At 61.1% G+C, this 17,221-nt stretch overlaps 4 protein-coding genes across 21 annotated transcripts; 3 read left to right on the top strand and 1 right to left on the bottom strand.

The window, feature by feature from the left end:
- Positions 1 to 128: 128 nt before the first annotated feature.
- On the top strand, positions 129 to 4,079 carry DNAJC4 (DnaJ heat shock protein family (Hsp40) member C4). Of its 6 annotated transcripts, none has more exons than XM_055235703.1 (7): positions 129 to 315; positions 625 to 739; positions 1,680 to 1,773; positions 2,239 to 2,423; positions 2,510 to 2,674; positions 3,692 to 3,778; positions 3,871 to 4,079. In XM_055235703.1, exons 1-7 carry the CDS (start codon positions 258 to 260, stop codon positions 3,980 to 3,982), a joined length of 816 nt encoding a protein of 271 aa, XP_055091678.1. In that variant the 5' UTR covers positions 129 to 257; the 3' UTR covers positions 3,983 to 4,079. The 6 variants fall into 6 exon arrangements, with proteins under 6 accessions (XP_055091678.1, XP_055091771.1, XP_055091504.1 ...); XM_055235796.1 differs by having other exon boundaries at positions 2,513 to 2,674; XM_055235529.1 differs by having other exon boundaries at positions 3,692 to 4,079.
- A 204-nt stretch (positions 4,080 to 4,283) lies between these two features.
- VEGFB (vascular endothelial growth factor B) lies at positions 4,284 to 8,529 on the top strand. 6 transcript variants are annotated; one of them, XM_055236187.2, is made up of 8 exons: positions 4,284 to 4,686; positions 5,242 to 5,284; positions 5,604 to 5,800; positions 6,045 to 6,118; positions 6,931 to 6,966; positions 7,265 to 7,399; positions 7,588 to 7,764; positions 8,098 to 8,529. In XM_055236187.2, the coding sequence occupies exons 1-8, from the start codon at positions 4,627 to 4,629 to the stop codon at positions 8,117 to 8,119; spliced, it is 744 nt and encodes a 247-aa protein (XP_055092162.2). In that variant the 5' UTR covers positions 4,284 to 4,626; the 3' UTR covers positions 8,120 to 8,529. The 6 variants fall into 6 exon arrangements, 5 of the variants coding, with proteins under 5 accessions (XP_055092162.2, XP_055092539.2, XP_055092453.1 ...); XR_008649990.2 differs by having other exon boundaries at positions 4,287 to 4,686; positions 7,541 to 7,764; XM_055236564.2 differs by lacking the exon at positions 7,588 to 7,764 and having other exon boundaries at positions 4,302 to 4,686.
- Positions 8,530 to 11,034: 2,505 nt separating this feature from the next.
- On the top strand, positions 11,035 to 14,173 carry FKBP2 (FKBP prolyl isomerase 2). 8 transcript variants are annotated; one of them, XM_055237034.2, is made up of 6 exons: positions 11,035 to 11,186; positions 12,438 to 12,612; positions 13,232 to 13,344; positions 13,484 to 13,530; positions 13,874 to 13,909; positions 14,001 to 14,173. In XM_055237034.2, the coding sequence occupies exons 2-6, from the start codon at positions 12,442 to 12,444 to the stop codon at positions 14,060 to 14,062; spliced, it is 429 nt and encodes a 142-aa protein (XP_055093009.1). In that variant the 5' UTR covers positions 11,035 to 11,186; positions 12,438 to 12,441; the 3' UTR covers positions 14,063 to 14,173. The 8 variants fall into 8 exon arrangements, with proteins under 8 accessions (XP_055093009.1, XP_063498807.1, XP_055093073.1 ...); XM_063642737.1 differs by having other exon boundaries at positions 11,048 to 11,186; positions 12,411 to 12,612; XM_055237098.2 differs by having other exon boundaries at positions 11,059 to 11,292.
- A 347-nt stretch (positions 14,174 to 14,520) lies between these two features.
- On the bottom strand, positions 14,521 to 16,985 carry PPP1R14B (protein phosphatase 1 regulatory inhibitor subunit 14B). The gene is made up of 4 exons (XM_055236827.2): positions 16,457 to 16,985; positions 15,247 to 15,330; positions 14,973 to 15,005; positions 14,521 to 14,861 (listed from the first exon to the last, which is right to left on the bottom strand). Exons 1-4 carry the CDS (start codon positions 16,712 to 16,714, stop codon positions 14,793 to 14,795), a joined length of 444 nt encoding a protein of 147 aa, XP_055092802.2. The 5' UTR covers positions 16,715 to 16,985; the 3' UTR covers positions 14,521 to 14,792.
- Positions 16,986 to 17,221: the final 236 nt, after the last annotated feature.

The raw sequence follows: 17,221 nt of genomic DNA on the forward strand, positions 1-17,221 counted from the left end.
CAAGCAGCTCTGTAAGATATGCCTCGCTGCAAAGGGGAGCAACAGCGGAACGGAGAGACGGTGGCCGGGCCGAAAGCGTCACAAAGCCTCAGAGAGCGTGCTCTGTCCCGCCCGCTCCCCAGGTGGGCGCCCGCGCCTGTCCAGCGAGTCCGCAGGCTGCGGGACCGGAGGCACCAAAGGCCAATAGACATGTAGGGGCGGGGTCTCCACCGATTTTTTTTTCCTGACAGGTGGACGTGGGCTTGGCATCCAAGCCAATGAGAGTGCGAGGGCGGGGCCTGAATAGACGCAGGAAATGGCGACGGCCGCGGGTTTGTGAGCAGCGGGGGCGGGGCCTGGTTGTGGCCCCTCCTTCTCCCATCCCCAAGCTCCCTGGGTGGGAACGGGGTCTCCGAGTCCCTGGCTGGGTGGGCAGACCCCGAAGCCAGCGCGGGGAAGGGCTGCGGATGCCCGGGTCAGAGGAAGGAGCAGGTCCAAGGACACGCGGGTCTGGTCCTGGGCAAGAACCGCCCCCTCCCCGGGCCTGCTTCAGTCTTCCTTCGCAGAACACCGGGCCAGGCCCCTTCCCTCTGCCCCCGGGTGTTTGAAGTCTAGCCCCATCTTGGTCCAATGCGCTGTTGGTAGCCTCCTTTCCCAGCTGCCTGCCCGCCGCCATGCCGCCCTTACTGCCCCTGCGCCTGTGCCGGCTGTGGCCCCGCAGCCCTCCCTGCCGGCTTCTCGGAGCGGCCGCCAGGCAGCGGTGAGTTGGGCGCGGGGGGCCGGCCCGGTTGTTCAATGGGTTTCTGTTTGCCCTATGTGCTGAGTTAGTCGTGGTCTCTACTCCGTGTCAGGAGGCTCCCAGGTTTGTCTCAGGTAACCCTCGCCTTCCCTGCTGAGGATCAGATACAGAAGACCCCCAAGGTCATACACCGATTTAAGCGGCAGAGGAGGAGTTTGAGTCCAGGTCAAACCCAACGCTCTTACCACAGCTCTAGTGGTTTTCAAGCATCACTGTATCACTGTGCATAACCCTCTGTGGGGGGTGGGAGATGGGGCGGTGTCAGGTACAAAATCCAGATTCCTGGGCTCTGCTCTGGAGATTCTGAACTGGAGGAATCAATTGGGTGGGGCTCAGGAATCAGTTTTTTCTTTCTTTTTCTTTTTCCTTTTTTTTTTTTTTTTTTTTTTTGAGATGGAGTTTTGCTCTTGTTGCCCAGGCTGGAATGCAATGAAGCAATCTCAGCTCACCGCAACCTCCGCCTCCTGGGTTCAAGCGATTCTCCTGCCTCAGCCTCCTGAGTAGCTGGGATTACGGGCATGCGCCACCATGCCCGGCTAATTTTGTATTTTTAGGAGAGACAGGGTTTCTCCATGTTAGTCAGGCTGGTCTTGAACTCCTGACCTCAGGTGATCTGCCCTCTTCGGCCTCCCAAAATGCTGGATTACAGGTGTGAGCCACCGCGCCTGGCCAGGAATCAGTTTTTTCCAACAAGTTTTTGGACTCCACTTTGAGAAATCCTGACCGGCACTATGCCTGAAACACTCCAAAGGGAGGGCTGATCTGGAGACAGATCTATCCTGGCACCTGTTTCAGCCCTTTCAGTTCCTGGTGGCTGAGTTGAAGGGTGTGGCCCAGAAGGCAGGGCAGAGCTAGCTTCTGGGTTCCCTCAGCCCCTGCTGGTTTGGGACTCTGTCCACAGGTCCAGCCCCAGTACTTATTATGAACTGTTGGGGGTGCATCCTGGTGCCAGCACTGAGGAAGTTAAACGAGCTTTCTTCTCCAAGTCCAAAGAGGTACCAGTACCCCTAAGGTGGGGAGGGGGAGCAGGAACTCTGAGCCAGTGGGGGTGTGCTTCAAATTCCCAGGAGTAGACCTGCATCTCTGGCTGGTGCCACATTTTTTCAGCCCTCACAGGGAGTGGCAGGTGCTCAATGGTAGGGGAAAGGCTGTGGGCAGGAGCCAGGGGTCCTGTCTGATGGGCTGGGCTTGGTTTTCTTGATCTGCCTGCCTGCTCTTGAGAAACCTGGACCAGGGCATATGGGGAATGCAGGGGGCTGGCAGGTGGGGAGGGCTTGAACACAGGAGGAAGCAGGAGTCCATGCTCTCTGGCCTTCTGAGGAGTGGGAAGGCCTGAGTGAGGGTCACTGACCAGGCAGGGCCTCTGGGTATGACTGGAGCCCTGGTGGGTGGATGTCATCAGTATGGGTCCTGGGGAGGGACAGGCAAAGGGAGATAAGGGGAGTCCTGCCCCACCCCAGCTGCACCCGGACCGGGACCCTGGGAACCCAAGCCTGCACAGCCGCTTTGTGGAGCTGAGCGAGGCATACCGTGTGCTCAGCCGTGAGCAGAGCCGCCGCAGCTATGATGACCAGCTCCGCTCAGGTAGTCCCCCAAAGTCTCCACGAACCACAGCCCATGACAAGTCTGCCCGCCAAGCACACAGGTACAGTAATCCTGCCCTCAGCTTGCCCCACCCCCAGGTCTCTTGGGGAGCCTCATTTCCACAATGTCCCTCCCTCTGCCTCCCAGCAGCTCCTGGACACCCCCCAACGCACAGTACTGGTCCCAGTTTCACAGCGTGAGGCCACAGGGGCCCCAGTCGAGGCAGCAGCAACACAAACAAAACAAGCAAGTGCTGGGGTACTGCCTCCTCCTCATGCTGGCGGGCATGGGCCTGCACTACATTGCCTTCAGGTGATGCCTGTTCTCCCCGGGGTGATGGGCAGAGGGCAGGAGGGTGGGTGAATTCCAGTGTGGTCAGCCAGTCCTCCACAGCACCTCGTGGCCCGTACTTGTGTCTCTCAAGCTAAGAGTTGCTTGAAATCGGTCTCTGGAGCCTCTCCTTACTTAGTAAACGCAGCGCTGCACCAAGAGCTAATGTTGTCATTTACAGTTTTTCATATTTCGAATGTAAATCTTTCATGCTGGCTGCCAGGAAGGGATTGAGCCAAACAAAATCAAGCACAAGCAGCAAATGCAGCACAGCTCATTCATTTGGCAGTAGGCATCTCCCTGCCACTCTCACGCGTGCCACGGAGCTGATTCTCTTTATTCTTTTTTTCTTTTTTTTTCTTTTTTTTCGAGATGAAGTCTCACTCTGTCGCCCAGGCTGCAGTGCAGTGGCGTGATCTCGGCTCACTGCAACCTCACCTCTGCCTCCTGGGTTCAACCAATTCTGTCTCAGTAGCTGGGACTACAGGCGTCCACCACCACACCCGGCTAGTTGTTTTGTATTTTTAGTAGAGATGGGGTTTCACCATATTGGCCAGGCTGGTCTCAAACTCCTGACCTCAGGTGATCCACCCGCCTCGGCCTCTGAAAGTACTGGGATTACAGGCGTGAGCCACCGTGCCTGGCCACGAAGCGGATTTTCTATAGCAGATACCTAAAGGCCAGTGCCCACTGCTAGCAGCTTGCCTAGTTCAGTGATGGAGTTAGACGCATACCCTTTCTACTCTTCTGGGAGGAGCACCCCCATGTCCACAGCTGCTGTCACACCTCGAAGTGACCAGGGACTTCGGATGCCGTTGGACCCTAGACAAGCCAGGGCCACTCGGAGCCCTCCCTATCTATCACAGGCAGGGTTAGACTGAGGTCCCTAACCCTGTGTGAGAGTAGAAAGCTGTGAGGCCCCTAGAGTGGGGTGGAAGGGAGCAGGACTTCAGGGACAGCAGGAATTGGAGTCCCAGGGTTAATTGTGACCCATTGCAGGAAGGTGAAGCAGATGCACCTTAACTTCATGGATGAAAAGGATCGGATCATCACAGCCTTCTACAACGAAGCCCGGGCACGGGCCAGGTCTGTCCCTGCTCTATTCTGCTCCCTGCTCCCTGTCCAGGCACCGCACTTCGGGATCCCTATCCCAACCACCCAGGTGCCCTCTCCTCCAGGGCCAACAGAGCCAGCCTTCAGCAGGAGCAACAACGGCTAGGGCAGCGGCAGCCACCACCATCCGAGCCAACCCAAAGCCCCGAGATCGTGCCCCCGGGCGCCGGCCCCTGAGGGGCTCACCTGGATGGGGCCTGCAGTGCGTTCCCGCCTTGCTTCCTTCCCTGGACTGCCCGCTCCCCGAAACGCGCGCAATAAAGTGATTCGCAGAGCTAGTGTCCGGCTCCCTCTTTAAGGCCCGGCGCCCCCGACCAAGGGCCAGCGCCCCGCCCTCTGGGTAGTGGCGGCGGCGACCCGGGAGCCCGGCCCCCTGGGCGGTGCGTCCCCTTTCCCCTGCCGCGGCGGGAGGCGGGAGGGGGTGTGTGGAGGAGGCGGGCCCCGCCGGCGGCCTCGCCCCCCCACCCCGCCGCCCCGCCCCCGCCCCACGGCCCGGTGGGGAGCGCGTGTCTGGGTCACATGAGCCGCCCGCCCGCCAGCCCGGGCCCGGCCCCCCGCCGCCCCCGCCGTCCCCGCCGCTGCTGCCCGCCGCCACCGGCCGCCCGCCCGCCCGGCTCCTCTGGCCGCCTCCGCTGCGCTGCGCTGCGCTGCCTGCACCCAGGGCTCGGGAGGGGGCCGCGGAGGAGCCGCCCCCCGCGCCCGGCCCCCGCCCGCCGCGCCCGGGCCCGGGCCCGCGCCATGGGGCTCTGGCTGCCGCCGCCCCCCGCGCCGCCGGGCTAGGGCGATGCGGGCGCCCCCGGCGGGCGGCCCCCGCGGGCACCATGAGCCCTCTGCTCCGCCGCCTGCTGCTCGCCGCGCTCCTGCAGCTGGCCCCCGCCCAGGTACGTGCCGCCCGACAGCGCGCCCGCCCGCCCGCCGTGCCCTCTCTCAAGGTTGGCGGAAGTGAGGAGGCGACCCGCGGCCTCGGCCGAGGGGATCTGCGGGGTCGGGCCTTGGACGCGGGCGTCTCGGGGGCCCGGCGCGTGCATCCCCTGGGAGGTGCCCCTCCCTGCTGGCCCGCCAGCCCCAGTCTGGGGCCACTCCTCCGCCCCACCCCGTCCCCTGGGCACCGCCGGGGGCGGGGCTCCCTCGGTGCCTGCAGGACCTGCTTCGGTGCGCGCTCCTGATCTGCATGCAGCCCCCAAACATGCTCGGCTCCGTGGCCTGGAGATTTGGCGCGGCCACCAGAGCACCTGTTGTGTTTTGGGCCAGGGCAGGTCCCGGGTGGCCAGGAGAGGACAGGTAAAGCTAGAGCAGTGGCCACAGGAACACAGCAATCTGGAAAGATGTCAGAGAGGTGGTGAAGCCTCCTGATGCAAGGGCAAAGCCCTAGGGATGGCGACAGGGCCAGACTCTCCTAAAGTGTACCTTGGGTACAGGTCTTTTCTCTCCCACAGGCCCCTGTCTCCCAGCCTGATGCCCCTGGCCACCAGAAGAAAGGTAATACTCACAAAAACTCGGCACTAGCCAGCATTAAGAGGGTTTGTCATGGGCCCTGATTCCAGGTGCCTGGTGACCATCATCTTGTGTAACTCCCCTAGAAGATGCAAACTATTATTCTACCCATTTCACAGAGGAGGAAATTGAGGCAGTGGGGTTACTGGGATCTGGATAAACAGGGCAGGGGAAGACAGGTTGTGAGGGCAGAGTGGGTAGGGCTAGTGGAGGGTGGCTGTGACTTGGGGACTGGGGAGGACAGATGCTGGGAGCAGCTGCAGGAAAACCAGTGAGGACTTAACCCCTACCGGTCTGCTCCCAGTGGTGTCATGGATAGATGTGTATACTCGCGCTACCTGCCAGCCCCGGGAGGTGGTGGTGCCCCTGACTGTGGAGCTTATGGGGACCGTGGCCAAACAGCTGGTGCCCAGCTGCGTGACTGTGCAGCGCTGTGGTGGCTGCTGCCCTGACGATGGCCTGGAGTGTGTGCCCACTGGGCAGCACCAAGTCCGGATGCAGGTACTGGGCAGGTGGGGCAACGGGCAGGGGATGCAGGTACTGGGCAGGTGGGGCAGCGGGCAGGGTGGATGCTGGCTGGCTCTGGGGCTGGGGCAGCCTGGAGACTGAGGCACAGGAGATAGGGTTGGGGGGAGGGCTGGTGGCCAGCCTCCCGGCTGTTGGGTGAGCTTTTCTCCCTCCAGTCTTAGAGCATCCCCTTTCTCTCTCTCCCTCACTGTCCCCCCTGTTCTTCTCCTGAGCACAGATCCTCATGATCCGGTACCCGAGCAGTCAGCTGGGGGAGATGTCCCTGGAAGAACACAGCCAGTGTGAATGCAGGTGCCAGCCAGGCCCAACTTCTGAGCTCGCAGAGGCCAGGCTTGGGGGGTGCTGGGTATGGTGGTCCACAGAACGGGGGACCAGGTTCCTTAGAGCCAAGGGGCCGGGCGTGGTGGCTCACGCCTGTAATCCCAGCACTTTGGGAGGCCGAGGCGGGCGGATCATGAGGTCAGGAGATTGAGACCATCCTGGCTAACATGGTGAAACCCCGTCTCTACTAAAAAAATACAAAAAATTAGCTGGGTGTGGTGGCGGGCGCCTGTAGTCCCAGCCACTCAGGAGGCTGAGGCAGGAGAATGGCATGAACCTGGGAGGCGGAGCTTGCAGTGAGCCAAGATCTTGCCACTGCACTCCAGCCTGGGTGACAGAGCAAGACTCTGCCTCAGAGAAAAGGACTAGAGCCAAGGGTAGGCCTTGGATCTGGGGCAACAAAGTAGGATGCTTGGGCCGAGGGTAGTGGCTCACACCTATAATCCCAGCACTTTGGGAGGCCCAGGCAGGCAGATCACCTGAGGTAAGGCGTTCGAGACCAGCCTGGCCAACATGGTGAAGCCCTATCTCTACTAAAAAAAAAATACAAAAATTAGCCGGGCATGGTGGCGGGTGCCTGTAATCCCAGCTACTTGGGAGGCCAAGACAGGAGAATAGCTTGAACCCGGGAGGCGGAGGTTGCAGTGAGCCGAGACCACACCACTGCACTCCAGCCTGGGCAAGAAGAGGGAAACACAGTCTCAGAGAGAGTGAGAGAGTAGGATGCTGGGATTTCCCGATCTTCCTCCTGTTTGTCTGTGTCTATCTCTCTTACTTTTCAGACCTAAAAAAAAGGACAGTGCTGTGAAGCCAGACAGGTGAGTCTTTTGGACTCCAGCTGAGTAGGGGCAGGGGGAGTACAAGTGAATCCAGAAGCTGTTGCTCCTCTTTCTCCTCCCACCCATCCCCCACGTTCCCTTTTCCTCTGCTCCCCAAGCCTGTGTTCTCTGCCCCGACCCCAGCTCTAGGGAAGACTCTTCCTTCCCATCCCAGACATGTCGCTTCTCCTCCCTAGGGCTGCCACTCCCCACCACCGTCCCCAGCCCCGCTCTGTTCCGGGCTGGGACTCTGCCCCCGGAGCACCCTCCCCAGCTGACATCACCCATCCCACTCCAGCCCCAGGCCCCTCTGCCCACGCTGCACCCAGCGCCACCAGGGCCCTGACCCCCGGACCTGCCGCTGCCGCTGCCGACGCCGCAGCTTCCTCCGTTGCCAAGGGCGGGGCTTAGAGCTCAACCCAGACACCTGCAGGTGAGGCGTCTGTGGGGTGGTGTTTGTTTGGGAAGGCACCAAGGCCCTGTCCTGGAGCAGGTCCAGGGTGAGCCTGCCAGTAGGAGGAGGGCCAGGGAAGGGGAAACTGTTGAATGTGTTGAACAAATATTTACCAAACAGCTGCTGGCACCTGGAGCTGTGTAAGCAAGTCCAACATTCTAACTCAGGAGTCAGATACAGGAGGGACGATGCCAGCAGAGGATGTCAAGGGCTGTGGTGAGGGGCACCTGGCCTCGTCTTTCAGAGGTCAGAGATCTCTTGGAGGAGGTGACATCTGCCTGGAATAGAAATGTGGGACACAGCTTTTCCAGCTTGCAGTTCGGGCCTTCCCAGAAGCCCCTGTGGTAGGCATCTGCCCTTACCTATGGGCTTCAAGAGGCCAGGGGACGTAGTGGAACCCTCGTCTACCCTTATCTGATGTGTTTGTCACCATCCGTGTCCTGCAGTGAGGCCATGGGGTGAAATCATATGGGCCGGGCCAGTGGGGGCTCCCGAGGAGTGTCAGGAGGGGATGGCCTTTGCAGAAGGTTCATCCTTCCCCCTGCAGCCTCCAGTGCCCAGGGCCGAGTGGTGTGGCAGGACGCTCAGGTTGTGATCTTAGTGGGCCCGAGGCACATGAGTCCAGGGCTAGGGCTGCGCTCCAGCCAGCATGAACAGATCACTTCCTCTCTCCTCAGGTGCCGGAAGCTGCGAAGGTGACACATGGCTTTTCAGACTCAGCAGGGTGACTTGCCTCAGAGGCTATATCCCAGTGGGGGAACAAAGAGGAGCCTGGTAAAAAACAGCCAAGCCCCCAAGACCTCAGCCCAGGCAGAAGCTGCTCCAGGACTTGGGCCTCTCAGAGGGCTCTTCTGCCATCCCTTGTCTCCCTGAGACAGTCATCAAACAGGACAGAGTTGGAAGAGGAGACTGGGAGGCAGCAAAAGGGGTCATATACCAGCTCAGGGGAGAATGGGGTACTGTCTCAGTTTCTAACCACCCTGTGCAAGTAAGCATCTTACAACTGGCTCTTCCTCCCCTCAATAAGAAGACCCAAACCTCTGCATAATGGGATTTGGGCTTTGGTACAAGAACTGTGACCCCCAACCCTGATAAAAGAGATGGAAGGAGCTGTCCCTGCCTGTGTCACTGTTTGTCACTGTCCAGGCTGGCTGGTTTGGGCATGAATGTCTGCATCACTAAATCCAGAGCTTGTCTTGCTCCCTTGTCGTGCAGATGGAGGAAATGAGGACTAAGGCCCCACAGCAGATCCCAGGCAGGGCCAGAATTATGTATTCATCACTTTCAAGTTATTGCCAGGCATGGGAGTCAGGGACAGCCCAGTCAATACAGACTGCCTGCCCTCCTGCTCTTCACCGGGGTTCTTTTCTGGAAGGAGACAGCCTTCTGTGGCCAGAGAGCTTGGGGTAGGACCCAGATCTGCTGAGTGACCTTGCTTGTCACTACCCCTGCCTCTCTGAGCAGCAGTTTCCACATGTGCACATAGAGGGAACAGAAGATTGCTGTGGTTGTCGTCCTCGGGCCCCAGAGAAGTTTGAGACTATCTTTTACATAATAGAAAAGAACACTTGTTCTTCCTGCCAGGGAGCACTTTCAGCATCTGCTGCTTTTTGTTCCCTGCAGCTTGAATCTAAAGCCCCGGCACCTGCCCTGTCTTAACTTCACTCCCACCTCCCTGAAAGGGAAGCACCAAAAATCTGGGGCTGGTGGGCCTGGTTTGGGCGGCAGGCTCCCCTCAACCCAACCCAGTTTTTTTTTTTGTTGTTTGTTTTGTTTTTTTGACGAATCTCACTCTGTCGCCCAGGCTGGAGTACAATGGTACAATCTCCACTCACTGCAACCTCCACCTCCTGGGTTCAAGCGATTCTCCTGCCTCAGTCTCCCAAGCAGCTGGAATTACAGGCGCCCACCACCACGCCCAGCTAATTTTTGCATTTTTAGTAGAGATGGGTTTCTTTTTTTTTTTTTTTGAGATGGAGTCTCGCTCTTTCGCCCAGGCTGGAGTACAGTGGCGCGATCTCAGCTCACTGCAAGCTCCGCCTCCTGGGTTCACGCTATTCTCCTGCCTCAGCCTCCCGAGTAGCTGGGACTACAGGCACCCGCCACCACGCCCGGCTAATTTTTTGTATTTTTAGTAGAGATGGGGTTTCACTATGTTAGCCAGGATGGTCTTGATCTCCTGACCTCGTGATCCGCCCACCTCGGCCTCCCAAAGTGCTAGGATTACAGGTGCGAGCCACTGCGCCCGGCCTGAGATGGGTTTCACCATGTTGGCCAGGCTGGTCTCAAACTCCTTACCTCAGGTGAACCACCTGCCTCAGCCTCCCAAAGTGCTGAGATTATAGGCGTGAGCCACTGCACCCACCCAACCCACACGGTTTTCTCCACCCTCACCTCCCTCGCACCCTGCAGCTCCCTTCATCAGTTGCTGCCTGAGATTCTCCTCACTTGTCTGTCCCAGCCCAAGCCTAGCCCCTACCCTTCTCCCTGCAGCCTCCAGTGCCCAGGGCTGAGTGGTTTGGGGTGGATGAAAGGCCAACTTTGGGCACCAGCGCTTTGCCTGCTGAAGCAGGACATTCAGGGGCAGAGTTAACTCAATTGGGCAGCCACTGGGAGGGGCAGCCACCCTAATGGAGGCTTTCTCTGAAGTGTTGGGTCAGAGCATGTGGGTATGATCTTAGTGGGCCTAAGGCAGGAGTGGGTTGAACCAGGAGACAATTCCTGACAGCAATTACTACTTTCAAATCATTTTCTCAGTCATGATGTCACTGGACATGCCATAAGTCAATTAGCATGAGGCAGAGAAGGGTTAGGGCCCCAGAGCTACCACCTCCAGAGCCCAGTTAGCCCCACCAGACACGCACAACGCTTCACATGCACCTCCTCACTTCCTCCTCAATTCTGAAGTCAGCATCATGATTGTCTTCCTTTTACAATTGAGGAAATAGGCTCAGAAAGGCTAACTGGCCCGGGGGTGGGGGCATTTGACCTCAAATCGGCTGTCTCCCTAACCTTCAACCTAGGTTTACCTGCCTGTCAACTGCAGGTTCATTACTTCAGTTGACAGATGTTTGGTGGCTGCTGGGGCGCCTGAAAATAAGTCTGGTGGGGGAACAGGCCCAGCCAGATCATTCCAGTCATGAGTCACAGCCCAGGTGCACAGGTAGAGGTAAGCCTGGCTCCTGGGAGAGAGACGTGGGCGGGAGCATCGGCTGGAAGCCAGGGCTTGTCATTGGACATCATCTCGGTCCTGCAGGGGCCCTGTGGGGTGGGTGTTATCAAGCCCGTGTTACACGCCTGTGTTGGATGACAAATTCTACCAAGCACATAGCCGACCGGGAATTCAAACGTGAGTGTCACTGTGAAGCCCAGGCTCCACAGCGACTGAGGGCTGTGGGCCATGACGAGACCCGGGAAAACAGGAGTGCTGTGGGAGAGGCTGGGGGCGACTTGAAATGCGCCTCAAGACCCTCTCCGGGAACCCACGCCCGCCTGACCTTACTATCACCTCGGCCGGAAGTGCCTGCGGCCTTTTCGGAAGTCACTTTCACCTAACCTTACAGACTACCGCTCCGCCGGAAGTGATGCAGGACAGCGGCGTCGCGGGGGCGGGGCTAGGGAAAGACCCGCGCCAGCGGGCGTGTGGCCGCGGGTTTCGCACGGCCCAATGAGGGAGGGCGGCGTGGCCCGGCCTGGTAGCGACGAGAACGCGCCTGCGCAGAGGCGGCAGCACCACCGGGGTTGACTCCGGGGGCGCGGCGAGGAGGTGAGCGGGGGCCACAGCCCGGGCTGGGGGGAGCCGGGGTGCAAGAGGGCAGGCTGGATCAGGCCGGGCAGGAGCGGACCGGGCTCCGAGTGTCAACGAGAGCTAGGTGACGAGGAACTTGGGGGTGGGGGCCGGAGCTGTCCGGAGATGCCGCAGGGGGAGGGTTCTCACGCCGCACGGGGCGGAGTCCTGGGACTCGGGGCGGGACGTGGAACCGGGACGGGTGGGATCTCCGAGCTGGTGCCAGTGGGAGGCGGAGCCCGGCGGCGGGGGGCGGAGCTAGGAGCGTCCGGGGACGGAGCCTGGCTCTTGAAGGAGGAGCTGGAGGAGGTGAAAGGCGGAGCCTCGGGGTCGGAAGCAGAGGGGGACGGAGCGCAGGCGCTGGGGGCGGGGCTTCAGCCGGTGAGTGGCGTGGCTACGGCTCCGGAAAAGGGGTCTAGTTCTGTCGAAGGCGGGGCTGCAGGCCCGGGGGCGGCACCGCGTCCTCCGAAGGGCGGTGCCAAGGAGCCAAGTGAGGAGCCTGGCCCGAGTAATGGCCCCGGGCGTCCTCGCGGGGGTGGTCTCCGTGGTGGCCGGGCTTGGGGACGCCGTAGGCCGAGAACTCCACCGGGAGAGGTGGTGTGGGTGGAGCGGGCTCGGCGGCCAGCAGACACAGGGCCAGTCTGGGTGCCCCGGAGACCCCCAAGGGCTCAGAGTTGGGGCGGCGCCCCGGGCGGAGGCACAGGGCCGGGCTGGGGGGTATCTCCCGAGGACCCGGGCTCCTCGGAACCACCCAGTGGGGATGTGTGGGTGCCTCGGGGCCGGCCCCCTGCAGCGGCCGCAGAGGTGTTGGTGTGCTGGGCCGGGGGCAGCTGGGTGTGGCGTGAGTGGGGCCGCCCAGTCGGGGCAACTGCAGTGCAGCCAGATAGGGTCTGGACTTTGCGTAAAGGGACAGGCGGGAACTGAAGAGCGGAGGTGGGGACTGGGAGGGAGGGAAGGTATGGGGGTGAGCAAAGGGGCGGGGCCCTGGCTGCTGTGGCCTCCCCTGACCCCCTCCCCCCGCTGCTGGGGTCCTCGGCCAAGCCCCCTTCTCACTGGACTGGTAAGTGTGGCCCCGGAGCCCGGGGGAGAGGGCGGTGACCCGGGACAAAGGGGATCCCCCGGGGCAAGGAAGATACAGTGGCGGTGGAACCCTCCTGTTACCTACCCGTGTTCCATACTCTCCCTGCCCTCCCCCACGTTCAGGCGGTCGGTCGGGGTCTGTGCCCACAGAGACATGAGGCTGAGCTGGGTCCGGGTCCTGACAGTACTGTCCATCTGCCTGAGCGCCGTGGCCACGGCCACGGGGGCCGAGGGCAAAAGGAAGCTGCAGATCGGGGTCAAGAAGCGGGTGGACCACTGTCCCATCAAATCGCGCAAAGGGGATGTCCTGCACATGCACTACACGGTGAGTGGGTTGGGCGGGCCTTTTGGGAGTGGCTGGGGCTTCCGAGGACTAGAAAGTGCTTGGGAGTCTGGTTCTCCATCAGCCAGCTAGGTGACCTTGGGCAAGTCCCCTCTCCCCTCTAAGCCAGTTTCCATGGTTTTGCCTTGCCCTTGCCCACTGCCCAGGTGGGCACCAGCAGGCAGTGACAGTGTACTGTGAGCTGCCCAAGGCTCTGTCCTCTTAAAGAACTATGACTAGCTGGGCGCAGTGGCTCACCTCTGTAATCCCAGCACTTTGGGAGGCGGAGGCGGATGGATCACCTGAGATCAGGAATTTGAGACCAGTTTGGCCTCATGATGGTGCTAAAAATAAAAAATTAGCCGGGCGTGGTGGCGGGCGTCTATAATCCCAGCTACTTGGGAGGCTGAGGTGGAAGAATTGCTTGAACCCGGGAGGCAGAGGCTGCAGTGAGGCGAGATCACACCACTGCACTTCAGCCGTGGCAACAGAGACTCCATCTCAAAAAACAAAAAGGACTGACCACCAGTGCTGTGGGGGCCAGCTTGATGGGGAAAGCAGCTGAGGGAGGGGGGTGTCGGGTGGTCCCCTTTTCCTCACTGGTCTTCTCATGGTTCCATAGGGGAAGCTGGAAGATGGGACAGAGTTTGACAGCAGCCTGCCCCAGAACCAGCCCTTTGTCTTCTCCCTTGGCACAGGCCAGGTCATCAAGGGCTGGGACCAGGGGCTGCTGGGGTGAGTCATGGGGGAATGGGCTTGGGAGCGGGGGCGTGCATGGCCACCGCCCAGGAGGTAAGCTGTGGGAGGCAAGCCCCAGGGATACAAGACAGGGGCCCTGGGTGCTGCCATGGGCTGAACATGTGTCTTCCTGCAGGATGTGTGAGGGGGAAAAGCGCAAGCTGGTGATCCCATCTGAGCTGGGTAAGAGGCCCCTCCTGAGGGTGCAGAGCGAGTGTGGGGTGTGTGGCTGGGAAGGGTGAAAGCTGCTTCAGCCTTTCATTGGTCTTCACCGTATCCATTCATTACAATACATGCTTCCTCCAAGTTTGGCTGTGTCTAGCAGTGAGTACAGGGCAAGATCATTGAAGCACTCAGCTGTAGCAGCCCTGCTCTGCCCTTGCCAGGCCTTTGGCACCCCCTTCCCATCTCCATTACCCTTCTCCATTTCTGGCCTTCTTGCTGAGAGGGGCGGAACACCCTCCCTTTGCCCAAGCTGGAAGGGAGCTTGGCCATCACTGACTGTTTCTTTGTGCATCTTCAACAGGGTATGGAGAGCGGGGAGCTCCCCCGAAGATTCCAGGTAGTAAACCTTTTGACACCTCCCATCACCTGCAGCCAGCCCACCTCCCTGTGGCCCTGGTTGGCATTTTGACTCCCCTTCTCCCCTACAGGCGGTGCAACCCTGGTGTTCGAGGTGGAGCTGCTCAAAATCGAGCGACGATCTGAGCTGTAACCAGACTGGGGAGGGGCAGGGGGAGAGGCCCCCATCAGGGACCAGACTGTTCCAAAAAAAAAAAACAACCAAAAAACAAAAACAAACAAAAAAAACCACTTAAAAGCCCAAGGAGTAAGCCTATGTGTGTTTGTGGGCCCTGAGAGACTCAGAGACCTCAGCTCCAGCATACCCCACCACCTTCTCCTTTCCTGACTGTGGAGCCTTGGGGGGTCTAGGCTCAATGACACAGTGGCCCTTGCCCAGAGAAAAAGGAGTGTTCCTGCCTGCCAGCAGCAATACTGCTTCCCCCACCCCCACAGCTCCCCAGCCACTTTCAACTCCTGGTCTGGGAGCCAGCACTGGCCTATAGTCATGGCTACGTGGCCCTTAGGAAGGCCTGCGGTCACCTGGGGAGAAGCTGAGCTGGCAGAAGTCACAGAGCAGTGTGCCCCCCTAAAAGAGACCAGCGGAGCCTGTTAGCTGCACCAAAGGTGTATCCTAGCTTTATTAAAGGGCCCGCGCCGCAGAGTCAATATAAAAACACAAAAAGTCCCATCAGTTTAATAATAAAAAACCCCAAAAGTGGAAAACTGAGGGGGCAGGGGAAGAGACCCCTGGGCCAGGGGCACGAGGAGCCCTGCTCATGGCACCAGGCCTGGCCGCAGGGTCCCCCGGTATTGCTGTTGCTACGAGGTTGGGGGGCAGCGATTGTCCTGTGGGAGCCACCGTTCGCCTGGGTCCGGGACCCTCACTTCTTCTGGGGTGTGCTCAGCTTCTGCATGCCCCGGATCTTGTCCAGCAGGCCAGAGATGAAGGCCTGGGTGGGTTGGGAGGGCAAACATTAAGGAGACCAGACCCCAAGATGACAGGAGCCAGGCTCCCCTCACTCTGCCACCCCCCCCCACCCCGCCCCGGGGAAATCTCTTACCTCTGTGGGTTTGTAACAGTCAACCAGCAGCTCCTAGCAGGGGATGGGGGAGGAAGGATAAGTGAGTCCTCAGGAGTGGGGGCCTGGAGCTCGCCTATACCCACTTCCAAGAGACTGGGGCCACCCTGAGGCACAGGAGATGCCACAACCACCTCACAGCTAGGCATTGGCCCCATTCTGCTGAGGCAGGAGCTGGGGCTTGAGGGCCTGGCTCCACAGCCTCGATTTCCCGGGGCAGTGCCTCAGGCAACCCACCGCCCCCCAGCCCCCTCACTTTGACCCTGGCAGCCCGGGCATCGTCACTCTCCATGTCCAGGAGCTCATCCACGTCAATCTCCAGTTCTGGGATCTCCTCTTCCTGGGGTGGGGGTGGGGGAGGAGGGAGAGACATAAGCCTGAGTTGGAGAGAGGGTGTGAGAGGGGCTCTGGGTTGAGGCCCCTGCCTACCTCGGAGGAACCCGGCCCTCTGCCCAGCAGACAGAACAGCAGCTGCTCTGAGGAGGAAAACAGATCAGGCCCGTGCCAAGGCAAACTGCCCAAAGCGGGGTGGGGGGGGAGTTTCCTGTCCCTGCCAGTGGGCACCGGGGGTGCCAGACAAGGCCAGACAGCCAGGGCTGGGGACCCTGGGCTGGGAACCCAGCAGATGTGTCTCCCCAACATCCGGGCCCCCCATCTCACCAGAGCACCGGTGGGTGCAGCTGTCCCAGCTTATCATACCCCCCTCCTCTCCCCCAAACACCTGTCACAGCTCCCCGGGAGCGAGGAGGAAGTGAAGGCTGAGGGGTCACTGGGAAGGACCCAGGCCTGGCAAAGAGGAAACAAAGAGCCCATGCTTTGGTGAGGGAGAGGGTGCCCACCACCCTGCCACACCCTCCCCAGGAAGCCCCTATCCTGTTTGTAGTCAGCTGCATTCCAGGGCTGGGCTAGGGTAGGCAGGCAGCACCGGGCAAACCCACTCCTCCACCCTGCCCCCCGGGGCCTGAGTCACCGTCTGAACAACCAGGGAGTCATGAGGGTGGAGAAGCAGAGCCCAGAAAGCGGGCTAGCCTGCACGCACGCCAAGATGGAGCTCCAGGCTAGCCCACAGAACAGCCCAGCCCCAGCCGCCTACCAGACCAGCACCTTGTAACCACAGTCTAACCCAGCGGGCACTAGGCGGTGAGACCTCCTGCCGCTGCCAGCCCAGACTAGCCCCCTTGCCTCTTGCCCAAGGCCCACGCTACCCCTTGAGGCTTCTGGAGGACACCAGGCTTGACCTGGGGAGTGGCATGATGGGGGCCAGGGTCCGAGGCAGCGGAGAAGGCAGAAGTGACTTAAGTCAGGCAAGAAAGAGTATATACTGGGAGCAGGAGTGCAGAGGAGAGGGGAGCGCGCGGGGAAGCAAAGCGCCCTTTGACTCCAGTGACAGGCGAGCTCACAGTGGGGCTGCGAGGCGGACCGGCTCGAGACCGATTTTGGGGTGTCAGCGTGGGGTGGGAACACACCTGGCAGTCGTAGAGGCGCGTGAGCTGCTCCAGGATCCACTCCTCTAGGTTGAGGCGCTTCCGTAGCTCCTTGCGGTCATACTTGACGGTGACCTTCCCTTGGCGCCTCACTGGGCCCTCATCGTCAGCGCCGCCCGGGCCCTCTCCTGCGGCCCCGGGGGGGCTCTGAAAGTAGACGCGTGGTCCTGGGCCGCCACTGCCCGGCCCGGGAGCCGGGGCCGCCAACGCCGCGCCCCCCGCGGTGCCGCTGTCCGCCATGGCGGCCGCCGGGGCCACGTGCGCGCGTCGGGCCCCTCCCTGCGCCGCCGCCTCCGGGACGCCCGCCGGCCGGCTCGGGTTAGCTCGCCGGCTCCGCTCCGCGCGGCTCCGCGGCGAGGGCGGCGGCGGGGGCGCCCGGGGGCAGCTGCAGCATGCGGAGCCCCCGGGCCTGGCCTGGCCGCGCCCCGCCCCCTCCCCGCCGATCCGCCCGCCCTTTGTCCCCCGCGGCCGCCGCCCGAGCTGCCGCCGCCGAAGCGCTTTCTCTGTCTCGCTCTTCCTCCGCCCCCCGACCACACCCCCTTAAAGGGCCAGCCCCTCTACAGGCCCCTCTCCCCTACTCCGCCCCCGGGCAGGGGTAGGGGAGGGTCTATTCGTCAGGGGGTGGCCTAGCTGTTCGTAACCCCCAAATGCAACCTTCCAGTCCCAAACCCAGGCGTTCTAAGCGCTCAGGACGACGATTTGCGCTCACGCCAGGACCCTAGTCCTCATTGGACCTTTCCTCATTCT

Source organism: Symphalangus syndactylus, chromosome 1, assembly GCF_028878055.3.
Source record: "Symphalangus syndactylus isolate Jambi chromosome 1, NHGRI_mSymSyn1-v2.1_pri, whole genome shotgun sequence".
NCBI classification, from domain to species: Eukaryota; Metazoa; Chordata; class Mammalia; order Primates; family Hylobatidae; genus Symphalangus; species Symphalangus syndactylus.

What these genes read in the sequence shown, in the direction of transcription:
- FKBP2 (XM_055236950.2), top strand. Translation starts at nt 11,719, where the DNA reads ATGGCCCCGGGCGTCCTCGCGGGGGTGGTCTCCGTGGTGGCCGGGCTT. An exon ending in CGAGAACTCCACCGGGAGAG is followed by an intron (nt 11,802 to 12,437) that starts GTGGTGTGGGTG and finishes CTGTGCCCACAG; the next exon opens with AGACATGAGGCTGAGCTGGG. An exon ending in TGGGACCAGGGGCTGCTGGG is followed by an intron (nt 13,345 to 13,483) that starts GTGAGTCATGGG and finishes GTCTTCCTGCAG; the next exon opens with GATGTGTGAGGGGGAAAAGC.
- DNAJC4 (XM_055235529.1), top strand. Translation starts at nt 258, where the DNA reads ATGAGAGTGCGAGGGCGGGGCCTGAATAGACGCAGGAAATGGCGACGG. An exon ending in ATGGCGACGGCCGCGGGTTT is followed by an intron (nt 316 to 624) that starts GTGAGCAGCGGG and finishes CGCTGTTGGTAG; the next exon opens with CCTCCTTTCCCAGCTGCCTG. An exon ending in TCTTCTCCAAGTCCAAAGAG is followed by an intron (nt 1,774 to 2,238) that starts GTACCAGTACCC and finishes GCCCCACCCCAG; the next exon opens with CTGCACCCGGACCGGGACCC.
- VEGFB (XM_055236187.2), top strand. Translation starts at nt 4,627, where the DNA reads ATGAGCCCTCTGCTCCGCCGCCTGCTGCTCGCCGCGCTCCTGCAGCTG. An exon ending in TGCAGCTGGCCCCCGCCCAG is followed by an intron (nt 4,687 to 5,241) that starts GTACGTGCCGCC and finishes TCTCTCCCACAG; the next exon opens with GCCCCTGTCTCCCAGCCTGA. An exon ending in CCCTGGCCACCAGAAGAAAG is followed by an intron (nt 5,285 to 5,603) that starts GTAATACTCACA and finishes GTCTGCTCCCAG; the next exon opens with TGGTGTCATGGATAGATGTG.
- PPP1R14B (XM_055236827.2), bottom strand. Translation starts at nt 16,714, where the DNA reads ATGGCGGACAGCGGCACCGCGGGGGGCGCGGCGTTGGCGGCCCCGGCT. An exon ending in CGCGCCTCTACGACTGCCAG is followed by an intron (nt 15,331 to 16,456) that starts GTGTGTTCCCAC and finishes CCCCCACCCCAG; the next exon opens with GAAGAGGAGATCCCAGAACT. An exon ending in CCCGGGCTGCCAGGGTCAAA is followed by an intron (nt 15,006 to 15,246) that starts GTGAGGGGGCTG and finishes ATCCCCTGCTAG; the next exon opens with GAGCTGCTGGTTGACTGTTA.